The 19,108-nt window shown below is 45.3% G+C and overlaps 1 protein-coding gene across 8 annotated transcripts in view; it reads right to left on the bottom strand.

Moving 5' to 3' along the window:
* GK (glycerol kinase) overlaps positions 1–3,830 on the bottom strand; it is an 84,934-nt gene extending 81,104 nt beyond the window's left edge. For 2 of the 8 annotated variants that reach the window (XM_060182758.1, XM_060182756.1), the window contains exon 1: positions 3,524–3,829. In XM_060182758.1, the coding sequence (XP_060038741.1) occupies positions 3,524–3,601 (78 nt within the window). In that variant the 5' untranslated portion in view covers positions 3,602–3,829. Of the gene's footprint in view, positions 1–3,523 lie in introns of all 8 variants that reach the window. The other 6 variants (XM_016186302.2, XM_016186300.2, XM_060182754.1 and 3 more) reach the window with 5 other exon arrangements.
* Between the last annotated feature and the right edge of the window lie 15,278 nt (positions 3,831–19,108).

A 19,108-nucleotide genomic window follows, 5' to 3' on the forward strand; every position in this document is an offset into this window, starting at 1 on the left:
TTTTTTTTAAGTTATAAGCGTGGATTCAAGTGCTTCCTATAAAGAAAACACCCGTTTGTTGAGTTGACCCGGATGTCTCAAAGAACAGAAAGATGAAGAGACTGAAAAGGAGGTCCCTAGCGGGCTGGGCGGTGGTACACCTGGTCAAGTGCACACATTTGCATGAGCAGGGATTGGTGCTTCTTCTGAATGCCCACTCCCCACCTGCATAGGGATGCTTCATGAGCAGTGAAGAAGGTCTACAGATGACCGACTCTTTCTCCCTTTCTATCTCTCCCTAGCCTGTCAATTTCTCTGTCCTATCAAGTAGAAAGAAAAAAAAAGAACATATGGCCAGCAGGAGTGGTGTTTTTGTAGTACAGCACAGGGCCTCAGCAATAACCCTGGTGACAGTAAAAGAAAAAGAAAAAGACACACACACAAAAAAAAGAGGTTTCTGCTCCCAGCACACAACATAGAAGGTTACAGGAAATATCAACAGAGAGAGATAAACAGTGCTATGGGAAAGGGGAGAAATTCTGACTGGGGACTTGAGGATGACTTCTAAGAGATGGCAGATAGAAGCAAAGACTTTCCAGAGTTGTACATTTAGACTGTGAGAGGAAACATACCCTTTGGGTGGGTGAGAAAGCAATAAAGAAATTTTATATTCCTTCAGGGAGGAGGCAGTACTGTTAGCAGAGAAAAAAAGAAAGCGTGGCATGACTGCTGGTCTTGTGAAAGTTGAATTAGATGTACAGAGTTAATGAATAATGGTAAGGAGATATTTAAGTCCCTCTAACTTTAGAAGCTTCCTTATGACAGTTTTTATCTACTGTATTCATTCCTGAGAAGGTAAGCAATTATTTTTGAGTCATAATTACAACATGGAATAGTATGACAGGAATAACTCCTGGGAATCACCTTGAGACTGAAGCACTTATTCAGCAAATCTGTTATCCACATTTTGCAGGAAGTGGTTTAGCAACCTTTTGCCTTATAAGGGGAGGGGGAGACACTGTTTAAGCATTCTCAAGTTTACAAGATCAGCGCTCTAACCCCTGAGCATAGGGCCTCCTGCATTCCCAAGTTTAGGTTGACGTCATGAGCAGAAGTCTTTTGTCTTTTATCTGCCACCCATGAAGCACCTAGTTTCTTGAAGAGCAAAAATCGCATTGCTGGAGTTTTGGACATTATGTCTAAGCAGGAGGGAGTACTTCAGGGAGATTGTGCCATATGGGAGCCAGCTCTGGAGGGCTCCTGTTGTTTATATCCCACACTGAACCACTGAATTAGTTCATTCTCCATTAACATAAAGATAATTCTTGGGCAACAGAATCTGAAGAGGCAGAAACAGCTTGCAAGAGCCACCGGAGGTTGCCGAGCCACATGGACACCACCAGTGTGGTGTGCAAGGAAGACAGGCTCCAAAACGCAGCTTCTGAAGTTAGTGAACAGCCCCACACCCATTTCCATGGGACAAAGCTGTGTAAACTGGAGGACAATCACCATGTTGGACCTGGTCCCCACATACTGTCAACATTCAGAATGGGGGATTGTGCTGAAAGCTCTAGATTACCAGGTTTTCTTCAAGAACTTGAAGATCAGACAAGGGATAGGCTTGCGCACCCACTTGGCAGCTGTTATATGCTATCTATCCTCTTGTCTTGTTCCCTGGGGCTAGTGGTATGCTCTCTGGTCTGAACTTGGCCCTTGCGGGCACTTGTGTGAATAATCATTGACTACATATTCAATAATCAACCCACAGTCCCCGTGATGTTTTTTATGAAAGGGACAATACAAGTGAATGAGAGAGAGAGAGAGAGAAGGAAAAAGAGAGAGAGAAAGAGTGAAGCATTGCTCCAGGACAGTAAGTGGCAGGGCTTGAACCTGGTGCAAGCAAGCCCTGAATTCCCTGGACTGAGTGAGCCAACTCCCCTGCACACATCTTCCTGGTCTTGCTTAACTTGGGAAGATAGTAAGTTTGACTGTGTGCTTTTATATCACTCCAATCCAGTTAGACGGACTTTCTTCTCGATGATTCAAGATCACTTTACAAACATCTATATGAAAATAAGACAAAATGAAACCTGTCCTGGGTGATCAAAAGATAAACAATGTGAGAAGGCAGAAGTGTGTCTTGGCAGCTCAAACCAAGGCAAGTCATTAAATTAGATCCAAAATAAAAAGTGAACAAAAGCTTTACACTTAAACATGGGAGTCGGCGGTAGCGCAGCGGGTTACAAAGCGCAAGGACCTGCGTAAGGATCGCGGTTCGAACCCCGGGCTCCCCGCCTTCAGGGGAGTCGCTTCACAGGCAGTGAAGCAGGTCTGCAGGTGTCTATCTTTCTCCCCCCTCTCTGTCTTCCCTTCCTCTCTCCATTTCTCTGTCCTATCCAACAACGACATCAACAACAATAATAACAGCAAGAAAACAAGGGCAACAAAAGGAAATAAATAAATATAAAAAAATTTTAAAAAGAAAACATACACATGAATATAATGCACATACATAAGGCACACCAAGCAGTGCACAAAAATAACTGGCCGCAAAGAAGTGAAGAGGGAGCTACACAACCATTAAAGATCTCTATCAACTTACCAAGTGAGCCAAATGTTCATTGGAAGCATGCACTCTTAACCGCAACCATTCACTAAAATCAGTTTTGAAAACGTCAATGACTTTTTAATGACCTCACTGAACTCAGTGCTAGCTCAGTTTAAGAGCAAGTTTTCTAATTGCCCAAGTCAAGGAGCCAGCAGAGAGCCACTTTAACAGCACTCCTTAGGGGAAAACTGCTGTCAGACACGGTAAATAGAGAAACAGAATTTCCCAGTCGCTCCAGGAAGTGAAGCCTGGAGGGGAAAACCTGTTTGTAAGGACTAAGTAACAGAACAACAGCAAGCTGCCAGTCTTCATTTAAAGCTTCTGGGTAAAAGCGGTGCGGTCTATTTTTTCTAATACTCCCCAATCCCCCCCCCCCGACACCCCGCCCGCAGCTTGCTACCTTCTGCAATTTCTGTGGGAGAGGATGACAAGGCATCATCACGCTACTACTCTCTTCGCTTGTCTGCGCCAAAGGACGCCGTTAGCTTAGTACAGCCGTGACTCCGCTTTCCCCCATCCAAGGACGTCCTGCGCCCCGCAGGTCAAGTGTTAGAGGAAGCGTGCAGTAGCGGTCAACGTGACCACCTGTCCCTGGCTGCAGGCTGGCCGCTCAGCATGATGCTCGCGATCCTAGCTGTCTGGGGGGGGGGGAAGGCAAGACTCCCCACTATGAGTAGATGAGCCGGCTTCACCCCCAAGGCAGAGACTGCTCAGCCGCTCCATCGCGAGGGTCGCCAGACCCCGAGGTCTTCCAGGCCCGGGCAGGGCACCCCTAGAGCGGCAGGACCCACTCCGGGGACCATGGCCTGCTTTCCTTACCGGGCGCCCCGGGGGACGGGGTCACGGAAAGCGCGGGATGGGGACACGACACCCAGCCGAGGAGTCCCCATGCTCCCGCCCAAGCTCCGCGCCGCCTCAGTTGTCATCCAGGCTCACCAAAAAGCGCGTCGAGCTGGTGCCTTGGTCCACTGCTCCCACCAACGGCCCCAAAACTGCTTTCTTCGCGGCTGCCATGAAACCAGCTTCGGATCAGGTCGACCGGCGATCACAGCCCGTTTCCCGGGTGACGGTGGTGGGCAGCGGAGGGGCGGCGGCGAGGCTGCAGGGTGAGTCGGTGAGCGGCGACCGCTGAACGCAGGGACCGCGCTCCAGGCGGCCCCTTTACCCGCGCGGGGCCTACTCACCCCGCCCCTCCCGCCCCCGCCGCGCTCCCCACGACGAGGGGGCGTGGCGCGGGGGGCGCTGTCTGTCGGGCCGGCCAATTAGCGAATGCGCAGAGAAGCAGAACGTCCAGACAAGCGGAGGGCACTTAAACGTCACGGGGGCGGGGCCTGGGCGCGGCGGAGGCGGTGGCCGGTGCGGCAGGTCACGTGGGGGCCAGACGGCCTGGCCAGCCAACGGCCGGGCGGGGCGGGGGCGACTGCTGCCCGGTGGCTGTGACCGACCCGGGCTCACGGAAAGGGCACCACCCCACCCGCATCCTGGACTTCCAGCCTGCTGAAGGGTCCAAAAGTGCAGAACTGCTTGTTCCTCCCGTGAGCTGTTTAGAGCACCATGTGTCTCACCGTGGGCCGACCTTCCCACTTCCCGCCCGCCTCCTCGCTCCTCGCCCGGCAGCACCAGGACCCTCTCCACGGGTACCCATGCCTCCTTGTGTCACCTCCTGGAACAATGTGAATCCTTCACCTTTGTAGGGTTTTCTGGCACGTGGAACTTGGAAGTCCTTCCGGTTTAGCATTTAAAGGAAGCGCTGAAAACCCACCTCCCCTGATCACTCTAGGAACTCTGCCGGGCAGAGGGCACATGGTCCCGATGCGCCCTTGCTCCTCATTTGACCTTACTCTGCTGTCTCCTCTATCACGCCATGTCTTCTCTAGTAAATGCTAAGGAAGGCAGAGGGAGAGAAACAAAGCTCTCCGTTTGACCTTGAATTTACCTTCCGGGGATCCTTTTGTATCCTCTCTTTCGGAGACATTCAAACTTTGTCCAAAGACCCACTGTGGAAAATAGTCTATGAAACAGTCCTGTCTGTCTGTGCACAGGGATTTATTGATAACATGTATTATAGTCACGTATATGCATTAATATATTTACACAAACTGAAAAAAAAACCTCTTTCGACACAATATTTGACTTTCCATGTTCTGTATGCTGTATTTGTAAACAATTTTATTACATATCACTTTTGTAAAATATTGCTTGAAAATCGCTAAATTGACTGTGATCCACTGTGCTCTTTCAATTCCCAAAACACTCCAGTATTCCTACTTTTCTCAGTTCCTTCCACCCCTTTCTCAACCACACAGTCTTTGGGAATATACTTTCTACTTTTTCTCCCTCTTGCTTTCCTCTACACCACCCCGGTTCTCCATTTCTATGTTTACAGTTTTTACCACGGACTCTGGAAGCAAATCTTCCTATATCCTGTCTAGAAATCCAATTCTGGTGTTCCAGGTGATTTCTGCTTATGGAGATGCTCGCTTGAATTTCCTGGAACAGGAAATGACAGACAGGCAAACAAAAAGGAACTAGACTAACTTGTCTCTAAACACCAGGAAAGACACTAAACAAAGATAAAGAGGAGCACTTCCTAGCTTCAGTAAGTTGAACTAGGAAAAAGAAAGTCACCAAACAGAACACACTGATCCACTCAGAAAAGTCCTTGACCATGTTCAAACTTGCACACATCCAGTTATTTGTTTACTGAGTAAGGATTCAGTCATATTAGAGTAAATAAGAGTAGATATAAAGGAGGGGTTAGTAGATTTATTTTGACAGTATTTCTGTTTACCTTACTCCATTTTAACTTATTTTAAAATATATTTTATGTGTTTTGATTTAATGAAAGGATAGAGAGGAAGAGACCAGTAATGCCGCGCACCTGCTTTTTTTTTTTTTTTTAATAAGAAATACACAGAAACTGAGAAATAAGAGCATAGGTCAACTCTGGCTTAGTGTGGCATAGGGAATAAACCTGAGACTTTGGACACGAAAGCCTTTTTGTATAAGAACCATTATGCTATCTCTCCCCCACAAAATTATTTATTTATTTATTTATTTATTTATTTACTTTTTGTTGCCCTTGTTTTTAATGTTGTTGTAGTTATTATTGTTGTTGTGATTGATATCATTGTTGTTGGATAGGACAGAGAGAAAAGGAGAGAGAAGGGGAAGACAGAGTGGGGGGGGAGAGAAAGATAGGCACCTGCAGACCTGCTTCACAGCTTGTGAAGCGACTCCCCTGCGGGTGGGGAGCTGGGGCTCGAACAGGGATCCTTATTCCAGTCCTTGCACTTTGCACCACGTGCACTTAACCCGCTGCACTACCGCCTGACTCCCCCCCCACCAAAATTTTTTTCCAAAAATTTATTCTGTAAAGATTATTTACTAAGAGAGAGACCAGCATATCACCCTGCTACAGGCAGCAATAGTATAGAACCTGGACCCTGAGGCATGAAAATTCAACACTCTACAAGTTTATCTCCTTGGCTGCTATTAAGTTTATTGATCCTGAGGGTCCCACAACAGTTTGCATTCCACATTCTTACTCCTCTCAACAAAACAAAACTGGAGGCCAGTAAAGTGGGTTACTTGGATGGTATGTGCTACTCAGCCACGCATGCGACCCAGGTTCAAGCCTGGACCTCATTGTACTGAAGGAGGCTTGAGTACTATAGTCTCTCCCCCCTCTCTCTTTCACCCTCTCTATCTCTAAACAAACCAGCAAAAAAATAACTGGAAGGCCAGAGTATTAGAACTATGAGGAACTAAGCACAGCTTAAGCTCAGTGTCAAACCTTTAATATTTACTCTGAATATCATAGATTACGCCCCCCCCCGGGGGGCCAGAGGCATGCAAGCCTGTTTTCCAGTCGCCTCCCCCTTTTTTTTTGTTAGCTAGAAGCAGAGAGATAGCGAAAGAGACCACAGCACAGCAGCTTCTCACTGGGTGCTGGCAAAGTTATACACTACCCAGATGAGCTATTTGGTCAGTTCTCTCCTAGTCCTCTAAGCCCCTGCCGCTGTCTGACAACTCAAATCTATAGAAATGCAAAATTCAAGCAACAGCTATTCTAATTCCGGTTCCCATTCATTCAGTCACAGCTGAATATAACAATGGGGTACTTGAACCTAGAGCAGGAGTTTACTGTGTGAGACCAGCCAGTCTTAAGTAGACCAGACTAGGACTGATGAATCCTGACTCTGAGCCAAGTTCCCTTTACAGCAGCCTGAGGGAATAGAACCTGTGAAAAATTAGGAAAGAAAAGGGAACCCCCCTGTCGCCCCATCGCTCCCCTCAGCACTTCAGATTGGGAAGCTAAGGACAGGGTCTGATCTTGGCCTTGCCATTCAACACTTCATTCTCCTGACCTTGGGTAACTCCTTTCCTCTCTCAGTTTCCTTGAGCTCATTTGTAAAATAGGGAAAATGTCACTTGTGAGACTTAAGTGGCGTAATCCTCAATCGCTACCGAACAGGCCATGGCCGGTGCGCCGCTATGTTCCATCACTGGGGAGCCAGAGACGACCCGAACTGCCCCTGCGGCTCCAGACAGACTATGACCCACATAGTCAACGACTGCCACCTCTCCAGATTCAAAGGAGGTCTCGAAACTTTACATCAGGCTCAACCTGACGCTGTTGACTGGCTACGGAAGAAGGGCAAACGCTAGAAGAAGAAGAAGTGGCGTAAGGCCTGGGGAAAATGCTCTCTAAGCAACAGGGCTAACTAACCCCCAGAGGTGAGGTACAGTCTTCCTGGCAAATCTGTTTCCACACACACATACACAAAAAAACTAGAGGTGAAGATGTGAGGCCCCTCATGCAAATGACTGAAGTAGTTAAGTAGCTTGAGTCATTCTGTTTCTGGCTGGTCGAACAAGAAATCAACTTGAACTCACATGAGGAAGTCTCTGGGTGTTTCAGTTATTCCCCCCCCCCTCCCCGGAGCTTCCAGTTCTCTTTGAACTCATACAGAATTTACATACACAGAAAGGCTCCATTTCCCGTGAGGATTTGGTTTTTGTTTGTTTTGTTTTTTAGTTTGTTAGCCCAGTCAAGCTTCTTGGGCTTCTCATATTTGCCTGACATAGTAGTTTTCTAAATCTGTTTAGAAAAATACCCTTTCCTTATTCTCTCCTTGCTACTCTAATGGCTACTGAGACATGGACCAAACATGGCATGACAAGTTAATTCCGGAGAGGATTATGAGAAATATAGACACTCCTTTATTTTATGGAACTGGGATGGTTTAGATATATACTGTGATTGGTCCAAGTTAGCAAAGGGGGGTTAAAGACAGATTCAACGTTGGTCAGGGGGAGGAGATAGCTCACCCAGCAGAATACATACCTGGACTCAGCACCAAAGATGAACACCATGAACAGCATTGTGGGTAGTTCCATAGACAGTGGGGCAGTGCTGGACAGAGAGAACCAGAGCACTGCTCAGCTGTGGCCTAAATTGATGCTGGGGACTGAGCCTGGAACCTCTAGGATCTCAGTCATGCAAGCTAGTATTAACAGGCTGCACTATTTCCCGGCCCTCTACCCAGTTTCTCTAACTGAAATGAAAAAGAATGAAAAAGTCAGCCCAGGAGGAAGGCACTGGTGCCACCAACATTTTTTTTTTCAAAATGTAATTCATAAAATTCCTTGAATTTGGAGCCTTTCCTCCTACCCACCCCAACTGGAAGATCCACTCACATAATCTAAGTGCAACAACCTAAAATCAAGTGAGGTTGTAATCCAGCTGTTGTGGGGCAACTAAGGAAAGGCTCTGTTAAAGGAAGGACATTAGCAAGCCTTCCCCCTACATCCTGCAGGCAGCTGGAAAGGGGGGCAGATGTCAAGATGTCTGCATCAGATGTATCTACCTTTGCATCTGAGACTGCTATGCCATTAAATGCAGATGTGTGCTCCTGGAGACCACGGATAAAGTGCCCTTGGGCACTCTCTCTCTCTCCCCACTCCCACTCTCTCTGCTCTAGGTACTTTAGCATGCCCTTTCTTCTCGCTCTTCTATCCCTGCTCTATTTCAATAAACACTCACCTCCCTGGAACATGACCGAGTCTCCTGTGACTCCTCCATGTGCACAGTCCAGAGAACCCTACCAGCAGAGCTTAAAAGGGGACCTCTACACTCTTTGCCCTATTCCCTCCAGTTAGGTAGTGATTCTGAACTTTGCCTACATCAGACCTGCCAAGAGGACTTATTCCAACTTATGATCTTGGACTCTGGCCTTAGGGAGTGAATCTGAGAATGTGCATTTCTTTCCTTATTTATGTATTCATTAATGTGTGTGTGTGTGTGTGTGTGTGTGTGTGTGTATGTATGCATGTATGTATGTATTTAACAGAGACCTGGTCAGCTCTGGCTTATGTTGGTGTGGGGGATTGAACCTGAGACATTGGAGTCTCAGGAATGAGAGTCTGTTTAACCATTATGCAATTCCCCCACCCCCTTGGTGCCTTTCTTTTCTTTTTTTCTAAATATTTATTTATTAAGTTATAATTTTATAGCACAGAGAGACATTCTCTCAGGGAAGGGGAGATGGAGATGGAGAGGGGCTGGGTAGTGACGCATCTGATTGAGTGCACATTACACTGTGCAAGGATCTGGGTTCAAACCCTCTCTTTGTGTCCCCTCCGCTCCCAGGATAACCACCATAGTTTTCAGTCTTAGGTACAGTTTGGCTACCTTTTTTTTTTTTTTTTTTTACTATTTATTTTATTTTAATGAGAAACAAAGACGGGACTGAACTGGGACCTTGGTGCCTCAGGGATGAAAGTCTTTTGCATAACCATTATACTGTCTTCTTAGCCTTCAATTCTTTGTATTTGTATATATTAGTGAAGCAATCTGGTAGTTGTCTTTCAGAGAAGTGCAGGTCATTTGATAACAGATAAAAACTATAGTAAAAGAGTACTTGAGGGAGTTGGGCGGTAGCACAGTGGGTTAAGTGCACGTGCAAGGACCAACATAAGGATCCCGGTTCGAGCCCCCTCCCTTGCTCCCCACCTGCAGGGAAGTCACTTCACAGGTGGTGAAGCAGGTCTGCAGGTGTCTATCTTTCTCTCCCCCTCTCTGTCTTCCCCTCCTCTCTCCATTTTTCTCTGTCCTATGTAACAATGACATCAATAACAACAACAATAATAACTACAACACTAATAAAAAACAAGGGAAAATAAATAAATATACATAAATTTGAAAAAAAAAGTACTTGAACACAAAAAAACTGAAGGATAAAATTCCTAGACTTTACCTCTCCCTCCACCATATATTTTTAAATGCAGAGCAAAGGGGTGGAAGGTAGCATATTCATTATGCAAAAACCCTTCAATAAATCTTTCTCAAAGCCCTGGTCCCATCCTTGGCACCACCAGAGCTAAGCAGTGATCTGGTAAAAACAAATAAAATAAAATAAAATAACAGTTTTACTGTAGCAGCCTCCTTGAGAGGCGGAGCAGTGGAAAAGGTATTGGACCCTCAAGCATCAAGTTTGATCTCCCATATCACTGTGCTGGAGTCATGCCCTGGTATTCTCTCTCTCATCTATCAATGAGTACATTTTTGGGGAAAAAAGTTAAAACACAGCATGAGCGTTTGCTGCTTGTGCATATAGTAAAGGCAGACTACTGTCTCAGAGCAGTGAATGCAAAGTGTAAACTGTAGAAACCATGTCAAAACATAAACTTTGGGGGAGGAAATATGTTGCATCATAACTTGCCCATATTTGTGCATGCCCCTTGGCTCCCCACCCACTTTCACATCTTCTTGTAATTATTCTACCTACTCTGGTCTCAACCATCCACATTGGCCACTACTGACTTTTGTCCTTTCACAGGCACAGAGGAGATTGGGTGAATTGTAAGGTCTATGGGATGTTAACAAACATAACGCAAGTAGAGAGTTGATGAACACTTATTTTAAATTTTTTATATTTATTTATTTTCCCTTTTGTTGCCCTTGTTTTTTATTGTTGCTGTAGTTATTGATGTCATCATTGTTAGATAGGACAGAGGGAAATGGAGAGAAGAGGGGAAGACAGAGACGAGGAGAGAAAGATAGACACCTGCAGACCTGCTTCACTGCCTGTGAAGTGACTCCCCTGCAGGCGGGGAGCCCGGGGGCTCAAACCGGGATCATTATGCCAGTCCTTGCACTTTGCACCACATGCGCTAAACCTGTTGCGCTACCACCCGACTCCCGATGAACACTTACACAAGAGCGGGTCTTTCACTTTTGGATTCTCCACCACCATGCTTTCAAGAAAGTCCATCTAGGGTGCGGTAGGATAGCCTAACGCTTATGCAAAAAAATTCTGATGCCTGAGGCTCCAAACTCCCAAGGTCAATTCCCACATCACCATAAACCAGAGCTGAGCACTGCCTGTGGAGAACTATGCTATTCTAGCTGAGCAGTACCATCTTCCAGTATGTGAATGAATATTGGATATTTGAGTCCTAGTGGAGCTCTCAGCCAATTGCAGTTGCTGACGGAGTGATCGATTGACTGCCTCTCAAAGCACGAAAACCATGCAGCTGAGCCCAGCTAGTCTCGAAAATCATGAAAAATGAATGCACTGTTGTCAGTCACTTAAAATTTTTTTTTTATCATTTTCATTTATTGGATAGAGACCGCCAGAAATCGAGAGGAAGGGAAGATAGAGAAAGAGAGACAGACACCTGTAGCCCTGCTTTCCCACTCACAAAGCTTTCCCCCTGCAGGTGAGGATCAGTCACTTTTTTTTAACCAGTCATTTTTTTATACAGCAACAGATGAGTAACACAATGAATGTATTTTGAGGTGATCTGTTTCTCAGAATTTAATTCTTGGTCATATTTGGTTATAAACACCATAGCAGGTCTTTTTGGAATAATCAAAATATGAGCATTTAATTATTTCCCCTCATTTTTAAGATATGTTGAGAACTTGCAAATGATGTATCTTGATAAGTTTTTACTGTGAAGACAAATTCCTGATAGAAGTTCTATGGCAAAAGAGATACCTGGAAAGGCCGTAGCTGGATGTGCTAAGGGCAAGGGGGTACTTAGGTGGAGCCACTGCTTATGTTTGTCATTTTTACTCCCTTTCCAGTCTCCCGCTCCTATTTTCCTCAAGTTTTCGCATTGTGTCTTCCTTTTTCTAGATTTGTTGCAATGTGAGAGTGGCCAGTGTTGAACTGAAAAGCATGAAGTCCCAAGTTCTATCCTCCACTTCACATGTGCCAGAGTGATGTTCTCCAGCTCATTACTAAGTGAGAGAGAGAGAAAAGAGAGAACAAACCTGGCTGCCCTACTCATTGTGCCACTGTCTTTCCTGCTTCCTGTCCTCTGGTGGCAGATAAGAGACAAAGAGGATGAACAGCCACTGTTTGATTTCCTGCCTTCACCACTACATACAGAAATGACAAAAATATAGGTACTTATAAAATGAGACTAAGTAACTACAATTATGTTCATGTGTTGTTTTTGCATTTAAAATTGTGGGGCAATGACTTCTCTCTCTCTCTCTCTCTCTCTTGCCCCTAGGGTTATTGCTGGGGCTTGGTACCTACACTATGAATCCATGGCTACAGGTGAACATTTTTTTTAAACTTCATTTAATTAATTATAATTTATTATTGGATAGAGACAGAGAGAAATTGAGGGGAAGAGGAGCTAGAGAGGGAGAGAGACAGAGAGACACCTGCAGCGCTGCTTCATCACTCGTGAAGCTTTCCCCTGCAGGTGGGGACCAGAGGCTTGAACCCGGATCCTTGCGCACCGTAGTGTGTGTGCTTAACCAGGCCCGCCACCGCCTGACCCCCACCTGCAGGGGGAAAGCTTCAGGAGCAGGTCTTCCAGGGTTGCAGGTCTCTTTCTCTCTCTTCCTCTTGAACTCTCTTTCCTACTTCAATTTCTCTCTGTCCTGTCAAGTAAAAAAAATTAAAAAGGAAAAATATGAATAGTAAGTGTCTCGGGTTAGACTGTTGTGGTAAATAGTTAATTGGGGGCCAGGTGGTGGTGCACCTGCTTAAGCGCACACACTACACTACACAAGGATCTGGGTTCAAGTTCCTGATTTCCCATGCAGAGGGAAAACTTCACGAGCGGTGAAGCAGGGCTGCAGGTGTGTCTCTATCTCCCTCTATATCTCCTCCCTCTCTCAATTTCTCTCTTTTTCCAATACTAAATAAAATAAAATAAAATAAAAATTAAAAATATTGTTAAAAAATAGTTAATAGCATTTATATATTTTCTTCAAGTTTGTGAGCAACTCTCTGCCCTAATCCTGCTTCCTAGTTCTCCTCTTAACTCTGACACCATCTTCCCAGACAATATTTCTGGCCCACCCCCATGTTAACTATCAAACTCAAGCAAAGATTATTAAGACATAGGCTCCTAGAAACATTCCTAATATAGATTTCTTAGCCTCCTTCTACCTTAAGGTCTCTACTTTTATCTGCTCTATTCATACCTTATGTTTCCTGTTTATTAAACATTTTCTCCTGTTTTCTATCCTACTGCATTTCAGCCACCAACTTATAGATGCTGCTATGATTCCATCCTGACTTCCCTGTGCAGAGGACCTCACCAATGCTTCCTGGAACCTCCCTCACCTCTCTAGAGCCCTACCCCACTAGGGAAAGATAGAAATAGGCTGGGATGGGGTAGGGGGGTGGGTAGGTGGAGGGCGGGTTGTAAATCGACCTGCCAATGCCCGTGTCCAGAGTAGAGGCAATTACAGAAGCCAGAACTCCCACCTTCTGCACCCCAAGAAGAAGTTAGGTCCATACTCTCAGAGAGGTAACAATAGGGGAAGTAAACTAGAGGGCTCCGTACACCCCTTTATACCAGGACCTGCAGTGTTTGTCACTAGGAAATCAAATCTGGAAAACATCAGAGAAAGCCAGGCACAGTTTCGCTTATCTGAGAGAGAAGAGGAAAGAAGAAAAGACACTTGGAAATAGTAATAAGTGTAGGGGTGAACTAGAAGTGAAGGCAGGACCATTGAAAAAAAATGGAGAAAATATATATACATAGATATAATTATAAAATTAGCCCATATAAGTGACCTTGGGAGGACTACTGCAGTTTTCAATGGAGGGAATGGGGACACAGAACTCTGGTGGTGGTAACCATATGGAATTATACCCCTATTATCTTACAATTTTGTAAATCAATGTTAAATCACTAATAAAATAATAAAAACAAGCAAAAAGAAAAGAAGACAATTGTATGGTCTTGGGGCCACTGGGCAGTGGCACACCTGGTAGAGCACACATATTATCAAGCACAGGGACTGAGGTTCAAGTTCCTAGTCCCCACCTGCAGGGTAGAAGCTTCATGAGTGGTAAAGCAGGTGTGTGTGTGTGTGTGTGTGTGTGTGTGTGTGTCCCACTCTATTACTCTATTTTCCCTTTGCCTCTCAATTTCTCAGAAAGTTTGGTCCATCCAGACATTGGGATACTACTAAGGGCTAAAAAGAAATGAATTATCAAGCCAGAGAAAATGTCGAGGAACCTTGACTGCTTTTTACTAAGAGAAAAAAAGTCAGTCTGAGAAGTTGACAGACGGTATGATATCAGCTACTTTTTAAAAAAAGTATCTTTATTTATTTATTGGATAGAGATAGTCAGAAATCAAGGGGAAGGGGGAGAAAGAGGGAAAGAGACACACTTGCAGCCCTGCTTCACCACTCGCAAAGCTTTCCCCCTGCAAGTGGGGACCAGGGGCTCAAACCCGGGTCCTTGAGCACTGTAACATGGGTGCTCAACCAGGTATGCCACCACCCAGCCCCTGATCTCAGCTACTTTCTATTCTAGGAAAGGCAAAACTATGGAGACAGTAAGAAAGTAATGGTTGTCATAAGTGTGTGTGTGTGTGTGTTATGAATTGGCAGAACACAGATACTTTTCATGACAGGGAAACTACCCTGTAGGATACTGTGATATAGCTGCATGCCATGCGTTTGTTTAAAGCTATAGCAAACGGATCCCGTGAGTGAACTGCAGTGTCCACTATGGGTTCCAGGAGAGGGTGATATATTAGTATAGGCTCACAGACAGTAACACATGTACCAGCCAGGGCTGGGGCTTGGAGGAGGGGATCTCTGCCCTTCCACTCAACTTTGCTGTGAACTCCTACACAGCTCTAAAAATAAGATGTATTTTTCAAAACCCCGTGAAGATAGACTGGGTAAAGTTGGACTGTCCTGTTCCTTACTCACCCTCCTGACTGACTGCACATTACTGGGTGTTCATTACCTTGGTTGAGAAATCACTATGTTCTATTTCCACTATCACTTGGAGTCCCTGGTCCCAAGCTCCTTTAACTTTTAGCACACTGCTTACCTGGGTAGATCTCCTTGCTTTCAGTCCAATGCACAGCATTACATTTTTGTGGTACTTACTTAGGTTTCAGATTTAATTATTTATAACAGAGAAGGCTATTTGAATATTCTGTAAAATTTTGACCTCACGTGAGACCACTACCTTGTGGAGAATAGAGGGTGTTTTTTTCCCCCTCCTCTCAAAAGCAGTTGCTCCCCAAATTCTTACTAGCCATGGAAACATGTCAAGTACACTTTGTACTTAGAAGTTCAAATTTACCTCAGCCTCTCTATTCCCTTTCATGCTCCTTTCCCTAATTGCCGATTAATGAGATTTCAGTCTACAAATGGAAATTTTTTCTTTGTAGTCGGGTGTCTGGCTGTCTGGAAATCGTGGTGATGTCACAATCGTTGGTTTGTAGTTAAGCAACACAGCAAGAGGAACCTGGTTAAAGGGGAAATAGCTCCAATGTGTAAATTAGTGTTTGTCCAATGAGGAAATCATAGGTTTGTTAAGACTCTTCTTTCATGGACCCCTCCTCTTCTAGGTGGGACGCGAGGGCATCTCTGCTGAGTCCAGAGAGCTAGCGTGCAGGTTGTGCCTCTGTCTAGTTCACAGGTGACAAGATCCCCTACTGCTGTGACCCATGAAGTGCTCCAATCTGCTGGTCTCACAGATGTAGACACCCAGACTGGCATATGTGTTCAGGAACAGGGAACAGAGTCATCACTTGTATCATGTGATTCGTGGCTCTGCGGTTGGGAAATTGCACCCCCATTTCAAATGAGGGTTTGATGCCTTCTGTACCCCCCCTCCCGTGAAGTGTTGACAGCAGAATATTTTGGGGTGGGGGGTTTGCTCTGCAATCTAGCGTTAGAGGGCTTGTTATGTGGAGAGTATTCAAGAAAGACTTAATCTTCATTCTTTTCACAGGTTCCCTAATAATTCAACTGACATTCCTTTTTTTTCCCTACCAGAGGAAAGGCAGACTATATTCCAATGAGAATGAAAATGTTACAGATACTTACTATGTAATTGATGATAATTTAGAACCATATGGCTATGATTTTTAGCATCAAGTGTCCCTGAGTTTAAAAAAAGAACAGAAAAAAGAAAAGAAAAAAAGAGCTCCTGAGTTAAAATCTTCTATTCTAGGGCCAGGTGGTTGCACACCTGTTGGAGCTCATGCAAAGACCCAGATTCAAGCTCCCAGTCCCCACATGCAGAGGGGAAGCTCCACAAGTGGTGAAATAGTGCTGCAGCTCCCTCCCTCTCCCTCTCCCTCTCCCTCTCCCTCTCCCTCTCCCTCTCCCTCTCTCTCTCTCCTCTTCCATCCATCATTCCCACCCTTCCTCCCTCCCTTTCTATCTCCCTCTATTCTCTCAATTTCTCTGTTTCTATACACAATAAATAAATTAAATTAAAAAAAATAAAATCGGGAATCGGGTGACAGCGCAGTGGGTTAAGCGCACGTGGTGCAAAGCGCAAGGACCCACGTAAGTATCCCTGTTCGAGCCCCCAGCTCCCCACCTGCAGTGGGGTCGCCTCACAGGCAGTGAAAGCAGGTCTGCATGTGTCTTTTTCTCCCCCTCTGTCTTCCCTTCCTCTCTCGATTTCTCTCTGTCCTATCCAGCAACAACAACAGCAATAACAACAACGATAAACAATAAGGGCAACAAAAGGGAAAAAACGGCCTCCGGGAGCAGTGGATTCGTAATGCAGGCACTGAGCCCCAGTAATAACCCTGGAGGCAAAAAAAGAAAGAAAGAAATTGTGTCAGATAGATACAAAGAGGCAAAGAGATCAGGTCCTGGCTCTGCCATTTGTGAGCATGCTCTGTTATTATTATTGTCTTTCTTAGGTATGTTTGTTGCCACCAGTGTTATCACTGGGGCTCTGTGCCTGCACAATTCCACTGCTCCCTGTGAACATTTTTAAAATGGAGGGTGAAAGAAATGAAGAGAGAGAGAAAAGAGACATCACAGCACTGCTCCTCCACTCATGCAGCTTACTCTATGAGGATGCTCTCATGTGGTGGCCAGGAGATCAAAGCCAGCTCCTTGCATATGGTAAAGTGTTTCTCTACTGGGAGAGCCACCTCCCTCCCCAGACTTGTTTATGTGGTGCTGTGAATTTCACCCAGGGTCTCTTTCATGCAAAGCATGTGGTCTACTGCTGAGCCACCTCCCCAGGTAAATGTCCTCCCCCATCACCAACCAGTTTATTGTTGTAGAAGTGGTTCCTAGCATGATTGTTCTGTTCAATATCCAAGCCCTTGCTTAATCTCCAACTACCTCAAGCCTATACTTGACTAGGTAACTTAATTTGGCCAGTAGGCAATTGTAACTATCCTGATCAGAGACTTAAAAAGTGAGTGTTCTCACTTGGGCTAAAATGAGTGTTCTCATCTGGGAAACGCTGTTTCTTTGGCAATCCTTAACCGCCACATGAAGAAGCCTTGGCTAGCCTATTGCAGAGCAAGAGAGTCCAGGGAACAGGGATAGTCATTGCTACTGAGGCCCAACTAGAAAATCAACAGCTCGATCATTACCACACATGCGAGTGAGACCATCCTCTTACATCCAGTCTCAACCCACACAGCCTAGACCAGAAGAACCATCACCAATGATCCAGCCATCACAGACAATCCACAGAATTACAAAATAAAGCAACAGTTTGTTCTAAACCTCTAAACTTCAAGTCCATGATTACTCAGCGAAAACCAGGTGACATACAGAGCCATATGCAATCGGTTTGAGTCTCAGAGGTAGGCAGGAACATCAGTCACGTGACTGGCTGCTCATCTTTGCTCTTCCTCTACAATGGGGCAACCCTTACTGCAGATCTCCTTTGCAGCTGTGTTATGTGTGCACATGCGCACATACTGAGTGGGAGGTAAGACCAAGCTACGTGCTTGCTAGTGCTGAGATGCATCTGAGAAACAAGTCTGCGCTCGCTCTCTCTCTCTCTCTCTCCCTCTCCCTCTCCCTCTCTCCCTCTCTCTCCCTCTCTCCCTCTCTCCCTCTCTCTCCCTCTCTCTCTCTCTCTCTCATGCTTTGACCATGTGTTTTTGTACTTTGAAGACTGACTTTCTTTTTTGAGTCATAAGATTGCACAGAACTCCAAACACCACCTCGACCTCCAAGACTAGAACAGTCTTTCCTATAGATTTCAATCTTTTCCCGAGTATAAACCTTCATGTTGAAAATATGATTGACAGGCTGGGAAGACAGCATAGTGGTTCTGCAAAAGACTTGCATGCCTGAGGATCCAGGGTCCATGTTCAATTCCCAGCTCCACCATGAGCCAGAGGTGAACAGTGCTCCGGTCTTTCTCTCTGTATCTCTCTCATTAAAATAAAATTTGTTAAAAAAAAAAAGAAAAGAAAAGAAAATCTGATTGACAGCTCATTTGCCTATACGTAAACCTTTCTTCATTTATTTATTTATTTGATAGAGACAAATAGAGAGGAGGGGTAAAGATGGAGAGCGAAAGAGAGACACCTGCAATACTGCCTCACTATTCATGAAGTTTTTTTTCCCTGCAGATGGGGATCAGGGGCTTGAACCCAGGACCTTAAACATTGTAACATGTCTGCCTGTAAACCTCCCTTTAATCAAGTGGTCACCCCAGTCTGGTCTGCAGTGGTGACAAAGAACAAGTAGGGTGGGCAAGAAGAGGCAGCATACCTGTTGGCTGGCTGGAACTCTGCTGATCCAGTTGAACTCAACTGGGTGTCACTGCCTTGGTGTGGCCTCTTTTTTTCTCACTGGGGGTTGTGCATTGGTGAGATTGACTTGGCTCCATGCATGGTCTCTTTTACTTTGAGCCAATGAGATTGCTTGTTGTCAAGCATGGTCACCTTATGCTGCTGGTAAAAGGAGGCCAAATGGAGACTTGTAAGGCCTGTTGTGGCCCAAACTTGGAATTGTTGCACTGGCACTTCTATCAGATATCATTCACCAAAACAACTTATAAGGCAAAGTCCAAAGTCAACTGGTGGGGAAAGGCACTCCACCCATAATGCAACCACAGAAGGTGTCTGCATGCAGGTAGGATTGATGAACTGGAGCCAGTAATGCCAACAGGAAGCCACTCTCCTTTTCAAGTCTTTATGCCTCAGTTTTGGACCCAAAGACAACGTGGTGGTGACTAGTGGTGAAGAGTGAGAAGAGATGGTTTCAGCAGCTAAAAGAACCAACTTGTC

This window comes from Erinaceus europaeus, chromosome X (genome assembly GCF_950295315.1).
Source record: "Erinaceus europaeus chromosome X, mEriEur2.1, whole genome shotgun sequence".
Taxonomy (NCBI): Eukaryota; Metazoa; Chordata; class Mammalia; order Eulipotyphla; family Erinaceidae; genus Erinaceus; species Erinaceus europaeus.